Source organism: Megascapheus bottae, chromosome 6 (genome assembly GCF_031878675.1).
Source record: "Megascapheus bottae isolate mThoBot1 chromosome 6, mThoBot2.hap1, whole genome shotgun sequence".
Taxonomy (NCBI): Eukaryota; Metazoa; Chordata; class Mammalia; order Rodentia; family Geomyidae; genus Megascapheus; species Megascapheus bottae.
In genome coordinates this window covers 39,977,972-39,999,463 of record NC_143514.1, presented here as the reverse complement: position 1 = coordinate 39,999,463, position 21,492 = coordinate 39,977,972, and the positions used below count along the sequence as shown (strand labels likewise).

At 38.9% G+C, this 21,492-nt stretch overlaps 1 protein-coding gene across 4 annotated transcripts in view; it reads left to right on the top strand.

The window, feature by feature from the left end:
* Pde4b (phosphodiesterase 4B) overlaps positions 1-19,568 on the top strand; it is a 495,117-nt gene extending 475,549 nt beyond the window's left edge. For 3 of the 4 annotated variants that reach the window (XM_090334674.1, XM_090334675.1, XM_090334672.1), the window contains 9 exons: positions 1,550-1,643; positions 8,280-8,458; positions 9,497-9,595; positions 9,738-9,902; positions 11,765-11,864; positions 14,037-14,191; positions 14,287-14,409; positions 15,083-15,265; positions 17,320-19,568. In XM_090334674.1, coding sequence (XP_090190800.1) covers positions 1,550-1,643; positions 8,280-8,458; positions 9,497-9,595; positions 9,738-9,902; positions 11,765-11,864; positions 14,037-14,191; positions 14,287-14,409; positions 15,083-15,265; positions 17,320-17,685 — 1,464 coding nt within the window. In that variant the 3' untranslated portion in view covers positions 17,686-19,568. Of the gene's footprint in view, positions 1-284; positions 868-1,549; positions 1,644-8,279; positions 8,459-9,496; positions 9,596-9,737; positions 9,903-11,764; positions 11,865-14,036; positions 14,192-14,286; positions 14,410-15,082; positions 15,266-17,319 lie in introns of those variants that run through there. The other variant, XM_090334673.1, reaches the window with a different exon arrangement.
* Positions 19,569-21,492: the final 1,924 nt, after the last annotated feature.

Genomic DNA, 21,492 nt, shown 5'->3' with positions numbered 1-21,492 from the left:
ACTATTCAGATGAAATCAATGCTTTCCATCCCCCTTCAATTTCATTGTGGAAGTATGCTAAATGCAATCAGCAAATAATCCTCCACAAAACTAGTTACAAAAACAGGGGAAAAAAACCTTACATACTGGAAGCTTAGTCTGAAAACCGCTGGAGAGTTCTGAGATTTTTCAGTTGTTTGACAGTGCTCAGTAAATGCATTGCAGACACCCCAACTCTGCAGCAACGGCGAATGTGTGAGCTCCCTGCAAAGACAGCATCTGCAGCGCCACTCTACCACGCAGGGAGAGGGTTAAGGAATACCTAAGTGAAATGGGGGAGGCTGCAGATTTACTTCAATATTCGTGGGGCTTCCTCCATTTTAATCTTCTCCCTTTTAAAAGATGGCTGTGTTTCCCCCGTCTGGCAACTCCCCGGGAAAGGAGAATCGCTGCTTCATGAAAGAGTTCAGCTAAGGAGGACTAATCTAGGGTGGAAATCCCTTCGCCACTAGGACTATTCATAATTGACGAGTGCTTCAAGCCAGCCAGCTGAATGCATTTGGACAGGCTCTCCCTCCTTCGTGCAATTCCTGACTTCATTACTCATTTCTGCCAGCAATAATCAGGGAGCATAGGCTTCTTGCAAGAATGGAGCGTGAAGACGGGCTTTGTTTGAGATAGGAAATGCTTTAAAATTTGGAGGCTTGTCTTTTGTAAATTTGGATTATTTTACCCCTGGAAACTGCAGGGGTTTCCTGCTCCTCCTTTTTTGGGGATTGCTCTCTCAGAGCTGAATTCTTTCCAAGGGATTTGTGGATTGTGACCAGAAGAGCATCCAAAATGCCTGAGGCAAACTATTTGTTATCTGTATCTTGGGGTTACATCAAGGTGGGTTAATTTGATTGCTTTATGTCTTTGATAAGAAAGTGAAACCTTTACATCTGTATGTGATCTGTGAAGTAGAAGTCATGTGTGATGATTCTGTTTGTGAATTCATTAAACACATGGGGGCTGCTTTTGTGAAATGAGCCATGCAAACATGCATTGCATTTAAAACATTTAAATATAGTTTTGTTGCTATTACCACAGAGTTTTACAGACGTTGCATTTAAAGTTAGTGACATATTTACTCAAATTTATTTTAAAAGGATGCTTTTATTTTCTCTGTTGTTTTCCCTTTAACTTTTCAGTTATCTCCACTCGAATACGGTCATCAACTGAAATTATCTTTTGGATTTCATTTACAATTTTCTATTCTTAAAGTGGTTATGCTTTTCAAGTGAAATTATTTTGACCTCTATTGAAATTGAAATTCCTTTTCTTGGGTTTACATCTTCAAAAATAAATCGGAAGTTAATTCTAAGAAATCTTTAAGAATATCTCCACCCCCCCACCAAGTAACATTGTAATAATTGCAAATTAAAAGGCTATTATATTTTACAGAATCATCTATCTATATAGTATTTGCTCATATGATCTTTTTGTTCCTAGAAAGTAAAGTTGGAAATACTTAAAGTGAGCATTTCTTCTGTTTTAGATGGTTAATACATTTTTTTCCTTTCATAAACAGTTCAAAAGAATGTTGAACCGGGAGCTGACCCACCTCTCAGAGATGAGCCGATCAGGGAACCAAGTGTCTGAATACATTTCAAATACTTTCTTAGGTAAGTAAGGTACTAATTGGAAAGAGTGGAAGAATCCTAAAGCATAACTGAACTTGGTCAAAATGAATTTCTGCAACCCATCAAGCCCATGCCATGTAAGATTTGGAATAAAGGCCGGGAGTTTGGCCCAGTGGTTAAAGTGCTTGCCTTGCATGCATGAAGACCCGGGTTCGATTCCTCGGTACCACATACATAGAAAAAAGCCGGGAGTGGTGCTGAGGCTCAAGTGGTAGAGCTCTAGCCTTGAGAAAGTCCAAGGACAGCGCTCAGGCCCTGAGCTCAAGCCCAGGACTGGCAAAAAAAAAAAAAAAGATTTGGAATAAGGTTAAACATGGCATACTAAATCCATTGAAAGCATCAAAAGCCAATCTTTACAGGAAAAAAAAGAGTTGATTTAAAAGATGATGTTTTAAAAAGAGAATAAACATTGCATTAAAGACAGAAGGCTATTAGGGGGTGATTACATTTATATGACCACAGGTTCCTCTATTATGGACCTGCCCATTCCTTCTTTTCCAAGACTTGTGAAATATCAGGGAAGTCCATTCAATCAAAGCCTAGGAATCACTCTATTAATTCCTCTGACATGCTCTTCTTTCAATTGCTTCAGGAAGTGAGCTTTGAAAAAAAATTCCTTCTGAGGTGTTTTGCCAAAGGATATGCTTGTGTAATCATTTTATACTGGTTCTATGAGAATAAACTTAGGAAATAATATCGTATTTCTTAAAGATACTTGGGTGGGGAGGGAGGGAATTTTCATATCTCTGACTTGGTCTTCCTTAAGGAAAGCCATTGTTTTCTCTATCTGATCGGTTAGCTGTTACTCTACATTGCTACATTACTAGTACTTAACACATGACATTGATGAGGAAGGTTTGCACAAATGATCATCAATTGCTGCTATGCATCTTGTTCAATTAGTGGGGACTTCTGAGCTCAGGCATAATGGCAATTGTATTGTACAATTATTTGGGCTATTGTAATTTAATAAGGCCTACAGAATCTGCACACATATGTGCTTCAAAGTGCACGTAGTATTTAGACTGTGCTGCTGCTTTCAGTGACTGCTGAATTCTGCTTCTTCCTACAACCCCATTTTCAAGCAAAGGGACCCATTCTTACAGCTGGGCATCACTCACATTTGCTTTAATGCAGTAGGAAGCACATACCTCTTCTCATTTTATTTTAAAAATCAATCCTATTTTTCTAGCTCCAAATAGTCCCTGCAACCAGCAGATCAGTCAGCTTTCTCTTTCGGCAGTTCAGGACAAAGCTAGTGCATTACTGTACAGTCACTGATCACCAGGTACATTCCCAAGTGCTTCGACCTGTTTAGATAGCTATGTGTCTGCTGCACCAGGATCTTCAGCTGCAGTTGCCACAACCTTTGTCTGAGAACAAAGAACACTTTTGAATGCATCATCCCTCACAGAGGTGGCTAGAATTTAATGGAACAGAAAATCTTACTGTTACTCTGCTTTCCCCTTTATCTCTTTGAACTCAGGAATCTTCCACTATTTCAGATGGATCTTGTTTTGTGTAACACACCATTAATTTCCAGCAGCTGGGGACTGACTGTTTTAGAAATATTTTATAGATTATTGACCACCGAGAAGAGTAAAATCAATAAGCGCATAAACTCATCTTGATTTTTATACACATTGCTTTTCCAAATTCCAGGGCTTTACCTGCTTTGCAGAAGAGCCTCTCCCTATTAAAGGAAAAGCTCCATGGAGGGTCTGAGTCCTTCATCATTCAGCACTGGACTGACGTAGTCTTTCTCCTTGGGAGGCTCTTCTAGTAACTGCTTTCCAGTGACAATGGGAATATTTTAATATACTAATTGATCATTTTATCAGCCTTGGCTTGCCTTCCTTTCTGGAAGGAAAGCTGCTAAGATAATAAGCTTTCAGTTTCAACACCACTTCTATCTCAAGAGCAGACAAATGTCTCCTGCTCTTCAATATTCCATTTTCTGTTTAGGTACATCTAAGGAAAGCTATTTGGATTTTCATTATGCAGAAAGTTAAATTATTAAGGACATATTGTGGAGAAGAGTGATAGGAATCTTTTTTGATTTGTATTGTGATTATAAAGGCAATGGACCAAGGTATTGCAGTTAGATAAGTCAGGTAAAGCGTACATTTCTTTTGGGGTAGTATCACGTCTTCCCTTGCTCTCCTAACTTTCCCCTTCCCATCCCCACCCACAAGTTGTATAGTTCATTTTCAATACAGTGTTTAGTGAGCACCACTGCTGTGTGGTTCTAAAATCTTAATCCTTACATACTTTTAGCATTAGGAATGGAGAGGTGGTGGTGGTGTGTAAGCCCACTAAATACTTGGGCAACTGGTTCTTCCGTGATGAAGGTCAGGCTTTCAATTTGACAATGGAAAAGAAGGAAGGAAGGAAGGAAGGAAGGAAGGAAGGAAGGAAGGAAGGAAAAAGAAAGAAAAAAGAAAGAGAAAGAACGAAAGAAAAGAAAAGGAAAACAACACAGCAAATGTAGTACATGAACATTTAGTTCTATCTTGTGAGCATGGTGAGTGTTCAAGGAAGGTTATGAATCTTCAGATCCTGCCATGAATCTTCAGATCCTTGTGATACAATTGAGGTCCAGAAGAATGAAGTAACTTGACCAAGGTCATTTGGCCTGTTAATTTCCAAGCCAGAATTAGGACTTAGCTCTTTTGTCTTGTACATTTGAATACCCTGCCCTCCTGACAGAAACTCAGAACATATAGAAAAAAAAACCCACATTTAAGGACATTTAAATTATATATATATACACATAAAACGATTATGTATACACTCTCATATAGATACATATCCATGCATATATGTGTTTTATGTATTCGTATGTGTGTATGTATATTTGTATACACACACATACACACACACACACATTAGGGTGGAAAATGACTGTAGGGATCAGGAGTGTTGAGCCTAAGAAATACAATGCTCATTTATAGTTTTTAGAAATATAAAAGGCTTTAGGCAGATTATAGTCATCATTACAATAAGAATAATGAGTTGACCCTAGCAATTTAACTAAAAGTTAAAAGCAATATCTTAGCAAAGAGTCATCCGAGTGTTAAATATGTCACCTGAGGAGAAAGGAAATCCCTTCATCCAGAGAAAAGTGATGGCGTTAATGATATACACACAGAAAGAGAGACAACAGACCATTTGCCAATCTAAGCACTTATTGACAATGGGTTCTAAACTACTTGGACAAATGGATATTGAAGTATCTAGTTTCAGGAAAAAGTATAGACAGTAGAAATAAAACAAGATTTTTAGATGCTATGTTAGGAGTTAGTAAAAATTTTCACAGGAAAAAGAAAAGCCCATCCTCAACATTTCAATAGCTAGAACAAAAAAATCCCCTAAAATATGAAGGAAAGAGTTGAGGGATTTTCATAATTAAATGATGTTGGAATCAAATAAGAAACACACCTCAAGTTATGCCATTAAGATAATTGAATGTGACCTGTTTTTATATCTATTTTCTTTTTTACTTCACACTGGCTGTTTCCCTGATGCATTCTGAGCATTGTGCAAATGCAAATCAGCTAAGTGTGTCCCATCATTTTTTGAGTCTGTGTTTTAATTCTTTGCATACTGTGCTGGCTAAGCATTTAGTGGAGGAAATTCGAAGTATGGAAGCCTGACAGTTGTCCTGGGCCTTAGGGGGAAATGAGGGGGAAGGTGGAGCGGGACAGCCAGGCATGTGGAGCTGCTGTTCTCTTCTTTATTGTAGTGTTCCAGAGGCAACAGAGGTTCAGCTCAATTACTCACTACTGCAGGCCACTTTTAATGAAATAAAAGGGACAAAGTGCGGGTCCTAGCAGAGCTGGTTCTCTCTGTTAGAGATACAAAGGAATCTGTAGCCTCTTTACTCAACTGTGAAGAATGGTGCTTCATAATGCCTTTTTATTTTGGTAAAAGGTAGTCATTGTTTTGGTAGGGAGGTAAAGGGAGGAAAAGTAATTCCAAAAATCATATACTGTATAGTTTCTATGCCAGAAACTATGTGGCAGGAAAGAGATTTTTAATGGGAACCTCAAGGCCTTCTTATTATTAAATCACCATGTCTGGAACAAAGTAATTGCAGAATAAATATCTGTTAAATAAATTGTTCTTTCAGCTTGGCAAAGTTGCTGACTTCATCTGAAAAAATGAGAGTGTAGGATTGTTATTGATTTCCAGACCTGTCTTGGAAAGCCTGATCATCCAAAACACAGAGGAATTTTAAAAAATGAAAACAACTACTTCAATAAGACTGGGCAAATCCTATAAATCTATGTATATTTGAAAATTTCCTAGGTGCTCCTGATTAGTTTGGAAATCCCTATACTAATAGAGATGACTAAACTTCTTTCCTAACCAAAAGCCAGGGTCTATGAACTCATAGCAACCTAGAGACCACACAGGAATGACCAGGGATGGGGAATACTTCAGTTTCAGCTCAGGAGACAGGTGACAATGTGCACAGAAAGCTAGTCCTGCTGTCTCACCGTACTCACTCTACTTGGCTATCAGGGCAGATGTTCCTGAGGAAAACGTAACTGGGCTGTCATCTAGAAGAGTATAAAAGCTAGGGTGGCACATCCCAGCATGCCATCTGCCAGCATGTCATTTTCAAATGGAGAAGTTGCCTTTGTACTCATTTTCACTGTAACAAGCAGAGATCCATGTCAGCACTTAAACCACATTAACTCTTTCAACCACAGAGTTCCATTTCAGTTCAATGAAGCAATTGAGACAATCATGGCAGCCTACACTCAGGCATCTCTGTGGGTCTGAAAGATTTCAATCGCCCGTCAGCAGTGCTCAGGATGAATCCCTATGAAATAAAATAGAGTATTTGGTTCCAGGTATTTTTAATAGCACATGAAGGAAAGAGCTTCTATAAGCAGTAAGACATTTTTCACTAATGCTAGTTTTGCCATTGCTGTCTGACCAAAAATGTTTAAATATTAAATAGCATTATTATGAGTATTTAGTAAGCATAAAGGCCTACGTATGATGCCTTTTACAAATAAGATGTTTTATTATCTATGAGTAGAGTTAACATACAGAAAGCATGAAATAAAACTAAAATTTTAGTCTTTTGCTAAGCCTCGAAATGTTAACAAATCTCTTCTTCCTTTTCTTCCTCCTCCTCCTCTTACTCTTCCTTCTCCTCTTCCTCCTTCTACTCCTCCTCCTCCTTCTTCCTTCTTCTTACCAGTACTGGGTCTTGAACTCAGGGCCACAAGCTTTTACTCAACTTTTATTAAAATTGTAGCTAGTGTTCCCCTACCTGAGCCACACTTTCAGTCTAGCATTTTTTGCTAGATAATTGGAAATATAGTCTTCAGAACTCCTCTGCCTGGGCTGGCTTTGAACTTCTATCCACAGATCTCAGCCTTCTAAGTAGCTAGATTTAAAAGAGTGAGCCATCAGCACGCAGCTGAATCTTTTATTTTTTAACATATATGTTGCTCATTTAAATGGAAGCTGCTAAAGTCTTGTTAAGAATCACGGGAGTTTGGCCTTGTGGTAGAGTGCTTGCCTAGCATGCACGAAGACCTGGGTTCGATTCCTCGGTACCACATACATAGAAAAAAGCTAGAAGTGGTGCTGAGGCTCAAATGGTAGAGCTCTAGCCTTGAGAAAGTCCAAGGACAGTGCTCAGGCCCTGAGCTCAAGCCCAGGACTGGCAAAAAAAAAACCCACAAAAACCCCTAATAAACCAATTCTGAACTTGTTTCATTTAACTATTGGGGCCGGGAGTTTGGCCTAGTAGTAGAGTGCTTGCCTAGCATGCACGAAGACCCAGGTTCAATTCCTTGGTACCATATACTTAGAAAAAGCCGGACGTGGTGCTGAGGCTCAAGTGGTAGAGCTCTAGCCTTGAGAAAAATCCAAGGACAGTGCTCAGCCCCTGAGCTTAAGCCCAGGACTGGCAAAAAAAAAAAAAAAGAATCAATGAAAACGTAATGAAATCACCAGAGCACAAAGCTTTAACCTATGAACATTTTTGGTTATATAAGCATATAAACTAATCACTTTAATGCAAAATCCATTTTTAAGTATTGATATTTTTCACCTCAAAATGTGTGAGCATACTTTTTCCAAATTACACTAAGAACAGGAGATTGGACTTGAGTACCCTCTCAGTCACTTCAAAGACAATTTCCTTAACTCCTTGAGCCTCTGTTTACTTGCAGAGAGCACCAACATATATTTTCCTTACCAACTTCACAAGGTTATCCAAGATCCAGTGTGGTGGTATTGTAAGAGTGCTTTATACAATTGGTCTGAGTTTTATGTTTTTTTGTTTGTTTTTTGGGTTTTTTTTGTTTTTTTTTTTTTTTTTGCCAGTCCTGGGCTTGAGTTCAGGGCCTGAGTACGGTCCTTGGACTTTCACAAGGCTAGAACTCTACCACTTGAGCCTCAGCATCACTTCCAGCTTTTTTTCTATGTATGTGGTACCAAGGAATGGAACCTGGGTCTTCGTGCATGCTAGGCAAGCACTCTACCACTAGGCAAAGCTCCCCGCCCCTTGGTCTGAGTTGTTTTGAGTATTACTGTGTATGCTCACTGGCACAAATGTGATTGGATAAAACAAGCATTCCTTCATTGCAGACAAGCAGAATGATGTGGAGATTCCATCTCCCACCCAGAAAGACAGAGAAAAAAAGAAGAAGAAGCAGCTCATGACTCAGATAAGTGGAGTGAAGAAGCTGATGCACAGCTCAAGTTTAAACAACACAAGCATCTCCCGCTTTGGAGTCAACACAGAAAATGAAGATCACCTGGCCAAGGTGTGTATGAGCTGGGCCTATAGGTACACAGCTCTCTACAGCACACTAAGCTTGTTAACCATTTCAAAAACTATAGGGGACACTTTTGCTTTGTCATTATTTGTCCAGTGCTAGGAAAATCCTTCTATGTCAAACTCTTTACTTTTGGTCCTGAATTGGGTTCAGTCATGGATAGCCTCTTATGCATGGAGCATCCTGATGAAAATACCCTGGAAAATCCAAAGGAAAGCCAGGAGAACAAGTCTGAATTATCCCTGAAGATGTCAGAACTCTATGCCAGAGGGCAAAAGGGAAAAATCTACACTGAATGGTAGGGCTAGAGAAGAAATAAAAAGATCAGGAGAGCAACAACTCCAGTAATGGAGGCAAACACAGCCAGAATACATTGGTCCTCAAGAAGCTGTACAGAATCACAGCTGAGGCTCTCATTGCTTTGTGAGACAATGAAAGGAGCTTCCTCTGAGCAAACAACATTTGGTAAGGCCTTCTGAATTGATTAAACACCGCGCCAGACCTCTGGGAAGTTACTCAGAAGGAATAAATTGTTCCTTCAATCAGATAACCTTAGACTGATCCCACAACACAGGCCTGAATGATGTTTCTTCCACATCTCTCGTGGTCATTCTTAAACTGGGGCTGATTTCTGCACGTTCTGGTAGCTGAGTCTCCTTGATCTGACGTCAATGATGATAACCAAAGGATGGGGTGTTTCCCTGACATTGTTCTCTAGCTGTCACTTATAGGCCAATAAGTAGAAGGGGGAGAGATGGGGAAATGGGATCAGAGTAAACTCTATTCACTTTGCTCCCTTGTAAAGCAACAATGTTTAAGGAAGGATGCGAAGCACACATAGGTTAGCAACTAGATTTATAAATAGATACACACATAATTATTGCATATCCCAACCACCTGAGTTATTCCATTTTCAGATATTCATGCAATTAGAGAACTCTAAATAGATGTTTAAAAGTCTTAGGTAGCTAATTTCTTTTTATTTAAAGTAAACTTAAATATTTACTTTAATTTTTTTTTTTACAGGAGCTAGAAGACCTGAACAAATGGGGCCTTAACATCTTCAATGTGGCTGGATATTCACATAATCGGCCCCTGACATGCATCATGTATGCCATATTCCAAGTGAGTAACATGAAATGATGTTGATTATCCACATGGAGAACCCTTTGTAAGGTTTTTTTTACCCCCATTCTAGTTTGTCATTTAATCTCGCTACATTTTTGGGCATCCACTTATTCACGTTCTAATCCATGTTATTGCATAGGAAAGAGACCTCCTAAAGACTTTCAAAATCTCATCTGACACATTCGTGACCTACATGATGACTTTAGAAGACCATTACCATTCTGACGTGGCCTATCATAACAGTCTCCATGCTGCCGATGTCGCCCAGTCCACCCACGTCCTTCTTTCTACACCAGCATTAGATGTGAGTAGCTAGCATTGGGGTTGAATTCTTTCCTATCCCTTTAAAAGCACCATACAATGTGCAATATATTTACAAAAATAATATAACTGGATTAACAGACCCTCAATACTTTTTTTTGGTCAGTTGTGGAACTCTGGGACTGGGAATGTCCCTGAGCTCTTCAGCTCAAGGCTTCCGCCCTACCCCTTAAGCCATAGCACCAGTTCCAGTTTTCTGGTAGTTAATTGGAAATAACAGTATCATAGACTTTAGTGCCTTAGGCTGGCTTTGAACCTCGATCTTCAGATCTCAGCCTCCTGAGTAGCTAGGATTACAGGGGTGAGCCACCATGCTCAGCTTCAAACCCCAAATTTATGCACTGGGTCTTCATGACGTATAGCAGCATATACTGAATTAAGTAATAAAACTAGATATTTCTGCCTTCTTTACTCTTTAATAGCAGAGTAACTTTTCTGTCTCTTCCAACTGAAAATTATTTAGTTATAAAATAATCAACAGAATCCATGCTTTATTCTTCATTGTTTTCTGGGTAAAGAATGCAGTTATCTCAAAGAGTGGATGGTCAAACAAGGAGGGACGAAAGGGATGACATGAGCAAAATGCATTATACTCATAAGTTGACACGTTGGATTAAAACCCCCTGCACAACTTTTTAAAGATAATAAAAAATAGATAAAATTAAGAAAAGGAGGCACAGTATCCCTTGTATGCAGACAAGATTTGAGAAGGTAGTTGTGACTCCTTTCCTCACAGATTAATGCTTTATATTAGTAACAGGATAATTATTGTAATTTACCAAGATTGCTGCAAACTTCCAGTAAAAAAAGAGTACAGTGTGTGCTTAATTATTAGGATTGGTCGTTTGGGCAGAGGTAGAAAAAGAATTGGCATTTAAAGGATCAGAAAACTTAACTAATCACAGAGAATGAGGAAAGACATTTTTGTCCTAGAATCAGCAGCAATATATACTTAATAAATACTAGACTTAAATCATTTTGCATAGATAGGAACAGATATGCTTTTATATGACAGGATAAGACTAAGCAAAAGAGTACAAGGAATATTTTTCAAATCTTGCCTATAAGTAAATATTAAGTAGATCGCTACTTAATGGAATGAATAAATATCTTACTGGCAGCTTTGACCACACTACAAATTAGCTTTGGGAAATAATCCATTGCTGATGAGTCTGAAGTTTAGCCTTTCCCCTAACTTATGCAGTCTGAACATGAATGATATTTTTGTACCTCACAGCTGAGCCGGTCTGTCTCATCTCTTTGACTTGTACGTGCTTATATTGAACAAGCACCATGCTGTTGTAGACCTGATCTGAGAGACAAATCAGGGGTTCACTTACATGATTGGCAGTATGTTTATGGCTTTCCAAGCCTCAGCCTGTGGGTTTAAATAATGTGCAAATGATGTCTGGCCATCATTTCATTTCTATCAGGGATTTTTTGGTGATAAACAGACTCTACATGTTTAATTTAATCCACACCCTATATTATATAAACCAGCAATGCCTCTCTCAAAAAGAATGACAAACTGGGTGTGGTGGGTCACGCCTGTAATCCGAGGCTGAGATATGAGGATCAAGGTTCAAAGCCAGCCCGGGCACAAAAGGACCTGAGATTCTTATCTCCAATTAACCATTAGAAAACAGGTAGTGGGGCTTGGCTCAAGGGTAGGGCGGTAGCCTTGAGCTGAAAAGCTCAGGGACAGCGCCCAGGCCAGAGTTCAAGCTCCATAACCGCCCCCCCCCACACACACACACACAAAAGAATGACATAGGATACTTTGAAATGAGCCAGCAAAATCAGCAAACTGGATATGGAGCTCAATGTTTCCAATTTGTTTCCCAGGCTGTCTTCACTGATCTAGAAATCCTAGCTGCCATTTTTGCAGCCGCCATCCATGACGTTGATCATCCCGGAGTCTCCAATCAGTTTCTCATCAACACCAGTGAGTTCACCACTAGAATGGTCATTTGAGATAATTGTATGATTCACTGCAGTTTTTCCCTCCTGATGTTTTCATTATGGGTAACAACAAGGGCAGTGATGAGGTAATCCTTCCATTCCACTCAAGCTTGGTTGAGTGTCCTTTCCTGGATACTGTGTCCAGTCTGGCAACACCGTGTCTGAGCTGTATGGAGAACTTGGAGAGAGTCAGAGGAAGCCATAAAAAGTACTCAGAGTTTGCAAAATACAATATGGAAGGAAAGAATAACAAATATGGAATAATCCAGTAAGAGAAGGGAAGGCCTGGGGATACTGTGATAATGTCTTTCTCAGTTGTGAAGGGATCTAAGCTACAGCACAGTGCCTCCATTAATGTCATACTGGGCTAGGAAATCGGCACAAATGTTGAACATGAGTATGGGAACTTTCAGGTAGAAATGAGATTTCCACAAGAAGCACTGGAGTGAGTTTCCAAAATTGAAGAGGAAGGTCATTAAAAGTGCTACATACTCTGTTCCATATGTCGTGTGTGTGTGTGTGTGTGTGTGTGTGTGTGTGTGTGTGTGTGTGTGTGTGTGTGTGTGTGATTTGGACTAGTCTGTAATAAAGAGGTAGTAGCTTTTAGGGTTAGTCCAGCATTAGGACCATAAGCTTCTTTTCACCAAGTTTTTGCTCAAAACATTTGGTTTCCACATTAATGGAAACTGATTCATTTACTCAGTTAATGCATTTTTTCTAGTGCTAAAGATCTAAGTACTTCTTCTACTACCAATATTAATCATATTGCCATGGTCACAACTGGCATCAAGTGCTAACCGTTTTACACAGATGCTGTTTGAGCTACTTGTTATTTAAGAGTTTTTGATGTCAGGTTTTATTTTTGTGGGTATTATTATTTTTTTTTCACCCAAATATCCAGGTTATCTAAGTTAGGTAGACTTTTATTTAAATTTCATTATCTATTGATAAAACAAACTTTTCTGCATGGATTATATATCAGCTGGTTTAATATAAAGCCATGAATTAATTCTTTGGTAAGCCAGTTAGCATCACATGGAAAAGTCTTTTCTGCCAAAGCCATCTACATCACTGCAACATATAGATCCTGCTTCAGAAGTGTGCTTTTAATCTTAGATAAACAGAACAAGTGTGTGCAAATGACCTCAGAGAGTTCACCCTTTTTGAATACATAGGATAAAGCACCATGTTAAAGTAATAGTATAGGAGTAGCATCTCCTGCAGTTAGCAAAACATTTCCATCATATAGCTATTACTCTATTATTCATGTATTTATGTATCTAGTTATCTATCTATTTATTTTTGAGACAGGCTACATTGTATATTCTAGATTGATTTCAAACTTCAAATCCTCCTTCCTCAACCTCCCAAATGCTGAGACGCAGGCATCTACCACCAGGCCTGGCTTAGCTCTGATAGGTGATTTCATGTTTCCTGACTATATTCTCAGGTACAGAGCTCTTCTGGCAAAAGATTCCTGTGATTTACTCCATATAAAAGAAAGGCCAGAACCTATATCTTAAATACACTCAAATTATTCTGATGTAGAGATCCAGAAGAAAGAAATTTGAATGCCAAGGCTGTTCCAAAAAATATTGAGTTATCATATTTATAGAAAGAAGTTCAAAACTATATTATTGATATAAAACAAAAATTTACACCAACATGCTATCTCTTGAAACTATGAAATATTTTCAGAATATATTTTCAGAAATATTTCCAATATTGTCAGTAGTTGGCAATTATGAACATACTTCAAATAATCAGAATATACCTGATAAAGTGTGTGGCATTTTTACTTTTTTCCAAAACAACAAGAAAAAGTGTTTTTGATGACATAAAGGAAATTACAAACTAAAACAAAAAGAAGAGGAAAACTATGTAATTCTTCATCTGAGTGAAAAAAAAATAAAATTTTAAGACAATCAATTTTAAAGAATGAGTTTAGGTGCCATCATCTCCTAAAACATTTTTTTGTTAGGAATTCACTAATGCTATTTGTGTAGGCGTACCATTTCTTTAGGAAGCAATGACCTCTGGATGGCAACTCTTAAAATAATTTGAGTAAAACTAGATCTGATTTCATATGAAGGCAATGCTGTACCTGAATTACTCAATTTCGCTTTATTAAGTCATGCCATTGTTAATTTATTAGATTCTGAACTTGCTTTGATGTATAATGATGAATCCGTATTGGAAAACCATCACCTGGCTGTGGGTTTCAAGCTGCTACAAGAAGAACACTGTGACATCTTCCAGAATCTCACCAAGAAGCAGCGTCAGACACTCAGGAAAATGGTGATTGACATGGTAAGGCTGAAGCCTCTCTACTTTCCTCCTAGACTTTCAACATTCTCTTTTATGGACCATATTTAATTAGAATCTTCCTTTTGTCTTTCCCCAAGGTATTAGCAACTGATATGTCCAAACATATGAGCCTGCTGGCAGACCTGAAAACAATGGTAGAAACAAAGAAAGTCACAAGCTCAGGCGTCCTTCTCTTGGACAACTATACTGATCGCATACAGGTATTTAATGAAAAACAAACCCACTAAACAAAACATATTTAGAAAAATAAATCATGAACTTGATTAGATTCATGACCGATAGGACTACTGTAGCACTGGGCTTATTTCAAGAAGAAGCTAAGGAATACAGAGACATGTTTATCCTCTAATTAGTTAGGAAAACCATGACTATGGAATGACTTTGTTCTGAAAATCAGTTGTAATTGGGCTGTGTAGGACTCTTCATCACCAACACTCATATCTGCCTGTAAATCTTACCAACTTAAAGTTTTTTTCAATCTGCTTTAGTTATGCCAATTGCCATCTGCCTATCTCTTCTTTCAACAAATGAAAATCCTGACATCTACTTTGAGTAATACTTTGCAACCTTCCCAAATTGAAGAAAGGAAATGGTCTCCTCATCTGACCTCTAATGTCCCTGGTAGTTTTTTAAATTAAAAATATCTCACACTAAGGACAGATAAATACTTTCCTTTGGGACTCTCTAGTGGAAAATAATCACCCTTGGTTGGCACCATTGTAACTCTATTTTTTGTAGTATGCATCACGATCATACTGAAACTAAAGTATTCTTGTATTTAGTACTTAGTGTACTAAGATGAAAGGGATAAGATGTTCTGACCGTATTTTCTCTTAATTTTATGGGATTTCCAAAACTTGATGATTATTTCAGGTCCTTCGCAACATGGTACACTGTGCAGACCTGAGCAACCCCACCAAATCCTTGGAATTGTATCGGCAATGGACAGATCGCATCATGGAGGAATTTTTCCAACAGGGAGACAAAGAACGAGAGAGAGGAATGGAGATTAGCCCAATGTGTGACAAACACACAGCTTCTGTGGAAAAATCCCAGGTATCTAAAATGAGATTTTAAAAAACTTTTCTGAATTCTTTGGATTGTCTCTCAGGAGTATTCTTGGGAGTCCTTTCTTGTAACAGAATTTATATCTTTATACACATTTATGCTCATTTATGATATGATAAAGAAGCACCTACTTATTTAGTTCCATTATGCTCATGACTCATTTTACTTCTCCATGATACCTTACTTTCACAGAGCAATGATTAAACACTCATCAGACACTCATCAAAGTTGGACTGTAGATTCCTATACTGATTAGATAGCTATCTAAACCAGGTGTTTGTGGATCGTGCTGCCTGTAATCTAAGGTACTCAAATCTCAGGATGCTGAAATGTGAGGATCACAGTTTAAAGCCAGAAGTGCAAAGCAAGAGTACAGGACCTGGAGTTCAAATCCCAGTACTATCATAAACACACACACACACACACACACACACACACACACACACACACACACACAAAATAATACTTTAAGAAACTAAATTAAAATACCTGACTCAAACCGAAGAAAATCTAGCTAATACTTGAAGGCTGTGATCCCTGCTATTTCCTCCCTGTATTTTTCTTCTGTTTTCATCCAGAAGTTCAACTCTATACCTGTTTTTCAAGTTTCAGTTACTATCTCTCCCTATTCTGGCACACTGCCACCATCATCAGAAATAATCCAAATCCTACTAAGGCTGCTTCTATGTCTATGTCCTTGGAGACAGGCAATCACTTTCTGGTTGTGCACAAATGTATTCGTTCTTTGTGTTCTGAGGACAGATAAAATACTCTGTGGTGTGTGTGCATGCACATTTCAACACTAATAACTGTGGGAAATGTAGCATTAGAAAGCATAAAAATATCATTGTCCCTACAAAGGCTTCAAGGCCCACTGAAATATCTTGTTTTTCTTTTTATTCTTTTGGGACAACAGATGAGCTGTGTGCACACACAAGCATCACATATTTATATATGTACATATGTGTACAAAAGAGATACATATGACCAATATTCTTCTATATAGCTCAACTTGAATATATTAAATGGCAGGTCAAATACTAAAGTATCAATAATGAAAAGTTTCCAGCAAGAGGACAGATGGCTGTGTAGTGGCCCATGGGGGTCATTACTCACCTCCCCCTGAACCCCAACCCCGCATCTCTCCAGTTCCCCAGATCATGACAGGGGAATTCCATCCACTCATTCAACTAGTGCCTATTCGGGCCTCCACCTGCCCCCACCCTCAGTGTTTCCTGTTTGTCTGACAATGTAGAGGTCAGCCTGAGGCCGGGAGGCTAGCTCGTGCAGGATGTATGGGCCCTGTGTAAACCATAACAAAGCCATAAGCCTCAGATTTCTTCACAGGAACACTAGCAAAAGGAACTGTTTAATTGTTTACATTTTCCTCCTTTCTTGGGATGGAAATGAATATGTGTCCTACAGATCCCAAACAATAACAGGCATGTCCACCGAGCGAATGTTTGTTTAGGGCTTGAATGATTGTTAAGTGTTTTATCAAACTGATCAACAAGCCAAAAGCATTTCACAGAACTTGAGAAATTCTACAGAACTTGAGACTCATGTAATCTGGACACTGTAGTGTATTTTAAGAAGAGAGGAGGAACTGTGAAGTCAGAATGCTTTAGATTTGGGGCTTTCTGCAGAGAACGAGTCAATGAACAAGTAGTAAGGAAGTTATCCAAAACCAGTGTTGCCCCAAGACTTTGTATGTGGTCTATAAAAGGAAAAAAACATGTGATAGTGTCATAAACACAGACTCTGAGATTAAATGGAACTAGACTAAGTACTAGTTATGTCATGACTCCAAGAGGGGTAAGTAACCCCAGTGAGTCTTAGCTTGCTGCTTTGTAAATGGCAGGCAACGACTGCCATTTACAGGGAGATCTACCATATAACCAGCATTTCAACAAGGAGATCCATTATTATGGATCTCTCTGCAAGGTTCTTAATTGTTGCATCTTTCTATGGAAACCAGAACAGCTTATTTGGTTTTCAAAGGCCGGTGGAAATAACAGCTCTTCAATCTTATTTGTCTCCAGGTTGGTTTCATTGACTATATTGTCCATCCATTGTGGGAGACCTGGGCAGATCTAGTCCAGCCCGATGCTCAGGACATTCTGGACACATTAGAAGACAACAGGAACTGGTACCAGAGCATGATACCCCAGAGCCCCTCTCCTCCCCTGGATGAGAGGAACAGAGACTGCCAGGGTCTGATGGAGAAGTTTCAGTTTGAACTGACCCTTGAAGAAGAGGATTCCGAAGGACCTGAGAAGGAGGGAGAGGGCCACAGCTATTTCAGCAGCACAAAGACACTTTGTGTGATTGATCCAGAAAATACGGATTCGTTGGGAGAGACTGATGTAGACATTGCAACAGAAGACAAGACCCCAGTGGACACATAATTTCCCTCTGCCTGTGGAGATGTACTTTCCACCCTTGACAAGCATGCCAGCTATGCGGTAGGGCCTGCCTGCACTGACGGCTGAGGCCTGCATAGGATAAAGGCCATCTGGCCTTTCCAGTTACTTGAGTTTGGAGCCAGAATGCAAGGCCAGGAAGTAAATGGCAGCTCAGGAAATGTCATGGTTGACTTGCCTTGCTTGCAAGCTTGGCCAAGAGCTGATACTTTATGTAGTAGTGGTGACCAGTTCCATCACAGTTAACTGGCTTGAAAAATGGAAGACACGACACTGAGAGATTTCTCTGCACTAAGTTTCAGGGAACTTGTCCTGACTAGTGACTGAACTCACTAAGAACTTCACTTATAAATCTGCTCACCTGTCTCCTTGTCTGCCAACCTGTGTGCCTTTTTTGTAAAACATTTTCATGTCTTTGAAATGCCTGTTGAATACCTAGAGTTTAGTACCAACTTCGATGTGAACAAGCATTTAAAATTAGACATAAATTTTTGGACTCTTTCTTGAGCAATATCTTTTGCTTTCCTACAGTTAACTTTTGCAAACACGTAGAAAGAACACATTGCTAACTGCATTCTTCTTTCTTGGAGTTCAAGCTAACTCTACCAAGGCTCTTATAACTTAGATTTGTTTGCCTGCTTCAAACAGTACTTTTTTCTCCAAAGTTTTGCTCTAAGCAGAATAAAGTCAAACAAATCAGGGGATAAGAAGGGGCCGTTGTATTGTTTGCAATTAACAGTCTGTGTAGAAGTCAGCTGACTAGAACAAGGCACCCCCTTGTGTCCTGGCCTCCTGTGAGCTGCACAGCCCCCTGCCCTGTTCACTTTCACCTCCCTTTACTCAACCCTGCCGTTTACCACTTGATGCTGCTGTCATTTTCTTGCATTGCCTTCTGCACTAGCACCTCCCTCTGGTTCCTGTTTCTAACCGACCATGTATTTATTACATAATGTATATACTGTAATGTTTTGTAAGTTATTAATTTATATATCTAACATTGCCTGCGAATGGTGGTGTTAAATTTGTGTAGAAAACTCTGCCTAAGAGTTGTAACTTTTTCTTGTAACATTTGTACGGTGTATTATATAACCCCAGCGACAAGTAAGAGAGACAGATGGCCCCTCAGCAGTGAGGACAGGGAGGGGCCTTCATTCCATGGGTCTGTCCCCACCCTGTCTGACTTGCTAACTCTGCCCAAGCCCTTTATGAACTGGTTTTACAAACAGGATTCTCACAATAGCTACTAAGTGATTTATACTGAGCATTTACTTTTGTATCGTTTGATAGGGGTTGAGGACAATGGGCTACAGTTTTTAACCCATGTTCTATCTGAATCTGTATCCACATGAATTGGGTTATACCTGGGTTCAACTATAATTGTGGCTTCGGTTTATAAAGCAACACTACATTTGCTCACGAGAGAATTCTTCTGAGTGTTCCCAAACTACTGACTTTGAAGAGCTAGCCTCCCGCCTACTGCTGATGCGGGAATGTCATGTTCTAATTCATTACGAGAGAAAAACAATAAAACAATGTGAATTTTGGTAATAAAATGTGAACTGATGTAGTAAATTATGCAAATGTGAAGCTTCTCCGGATAACACTTGTTAGGCCTCTTCCTTGTGTCAGCTTCAGTTTGTAAAATGTGTTTCATGCTTCAGTTCAGCATTGTGACTCAAGTTTCAGAAAACGGCACAGATGTGCATGGGTTTGTGTGTCTACAGACACTGCATTGTTTCCGGTGGACAGTATATTGTTTTAAAGTTTCTCACAGTGTATGTTATAATATTAGTATTATATACATATATATTGTGCAAAATGCATTCTTAAAGACTTTTATATGAGCTGAATAAACAAAAGCATGATTAGATTAGACTCTAGACCCAATTATTTGACAGTTAGTTCTGACCTTTCCTTCCCCTCCTCTCCCCTCTTACCTATCATACCTTATTTAAGAAACAAAATAGATAACCACTTTCTTCAGCAAGCATCACAAGTAGACATTCATAATCTGTGTCTAGCAGTTCAGTCACTTGGAAATTGTCCATTTTTCATAGCTGTTCACCCAGCTCAATGGCACAGGGAAGAGGTGATGAAAGACGGCAAACAAAACTGCTTTGTTCCTCTTGAGCCATTTCCTTCTGTGAGAATCTGAAGAGTTTCATATCTACCAAGTAACTGAAGAGGAGCATCTTCATTTTGTCTAGGTCCTTGGGGAAAGTGAATCATAAAATCATGTCACCTTAACATAGTCAGAGAAATCCTTGATTCATTTGACATGAGAAATCTGAGATCCAACGAGTCAACTTAACACATAATCCACAAAATGCTGGTGGCTTGATCATGGCCCTTTCAATACCCATGGAGACTTATGCTGATAGGATATCTATGCTTTTCTTTCTGGAAAGAACCATCTTTCTGTCATAAGTAACATGTTTCATTGGAAAAAATCTTAAATTCAGCATTTAAAATATCCTGAGAAGTCTGTATGTTCGGGTTGGAAAAGTTTGCAAGAATCACTGGGGTAGCTCTTACTAATTTAACCACAGAAAATTGGTCTAATCAGCCAGTAAGAGATTCTGTTCTGGGAAAACTATTTTGAATAATCTGAGACTTCTTTCTTTCTTTCTTTCTTTCTCTCTTTCTTTCTTTCTTTCTTTCTCTTTCTTCCTTTTTCTTTCTTTCTTTCTTTTCCTTCCTTCTTTCCTTCCCTCCTTCCTTCCTTCGTTTCTTTCCTTCTTTCTTTTTTTCTGTTGGTTGTGGGACTTGAACTCTGGGCCTGGGTGCTATACCTGAGGTCTTGTTCAAGGCTATTGCTCGACCACTTGTGCCACAGTGCTATTTCTGGTGTTCTGGAGATAAGAGTCTCATGGGCGTTTGTGCCTGGGCTGTCTTTGAACTGAGATCCTCATCTCTTAGCCTTCTGAGTAGCTAGGATTACAGGTATGAGCCATAGGTGACTAACTTTTTCTTTCTTTCTTTCTTTCTTTCTTTCTTTCCTTCTTTCTTTTTTCTTGTCTTTTCTTTTCTTTCTTCAGTGAGGATGTATCAACACTGTAAAACCAGTTTTTCTGCTAAGGGCAGAATCAGTGTTTCTGGAACTTTTTACCATCTCTGAATAGTGACAAAATTGTTTATTATAATAAATAAGTATAACATCATGCCTACAGTTATAAATCTTTGTATTTATTTTCTACTAAGAAGAGGTTCTTAATTCTGCTGTAAATGAGCCCATGATGTTTGAACTCCACTCTTGTCCTAGATTTCTGATTAAAGTGGTCTTAGGTGGATCAGATTTTTAACAATTTTTCCCCAGGAAATGTTAATGTGTTGTTAGAGTAGAGAACCACTACTTCAGAACCAAAACCATTCTTGATTGGATCTAGAACTTTCTTTCTCACAACCATCTTCAGATATTTATTGTTCACTCACCATGTCGAGCCCAGCATGCTCAATATATCTATTTCAACAGTAATTTTTGCTGTGTCCTGGTTTACACTTTCTGAATGACTTCTCGCCTAATTACAAATGAGAGGAGATTGCAGTTATGTTCATTTTCTAAATGGAAATCATAAGAAGATCTTGATCTGAGCTCAGGATCCCAAGCTAATGATAACCTCTAAGAGCAGGTATCTCCTCTCATCTGACACTCCTAACATTATACCTAGTAGTTAATGCTTAAACATTTGTTGATGAGAGGTGTATGTTCACAACAGTAAAACTCTAGTCAATAGAAAGATATGAATAATATATAACGTACGCAATTGCCTCTCAGCTTCTCCCACTCCATTG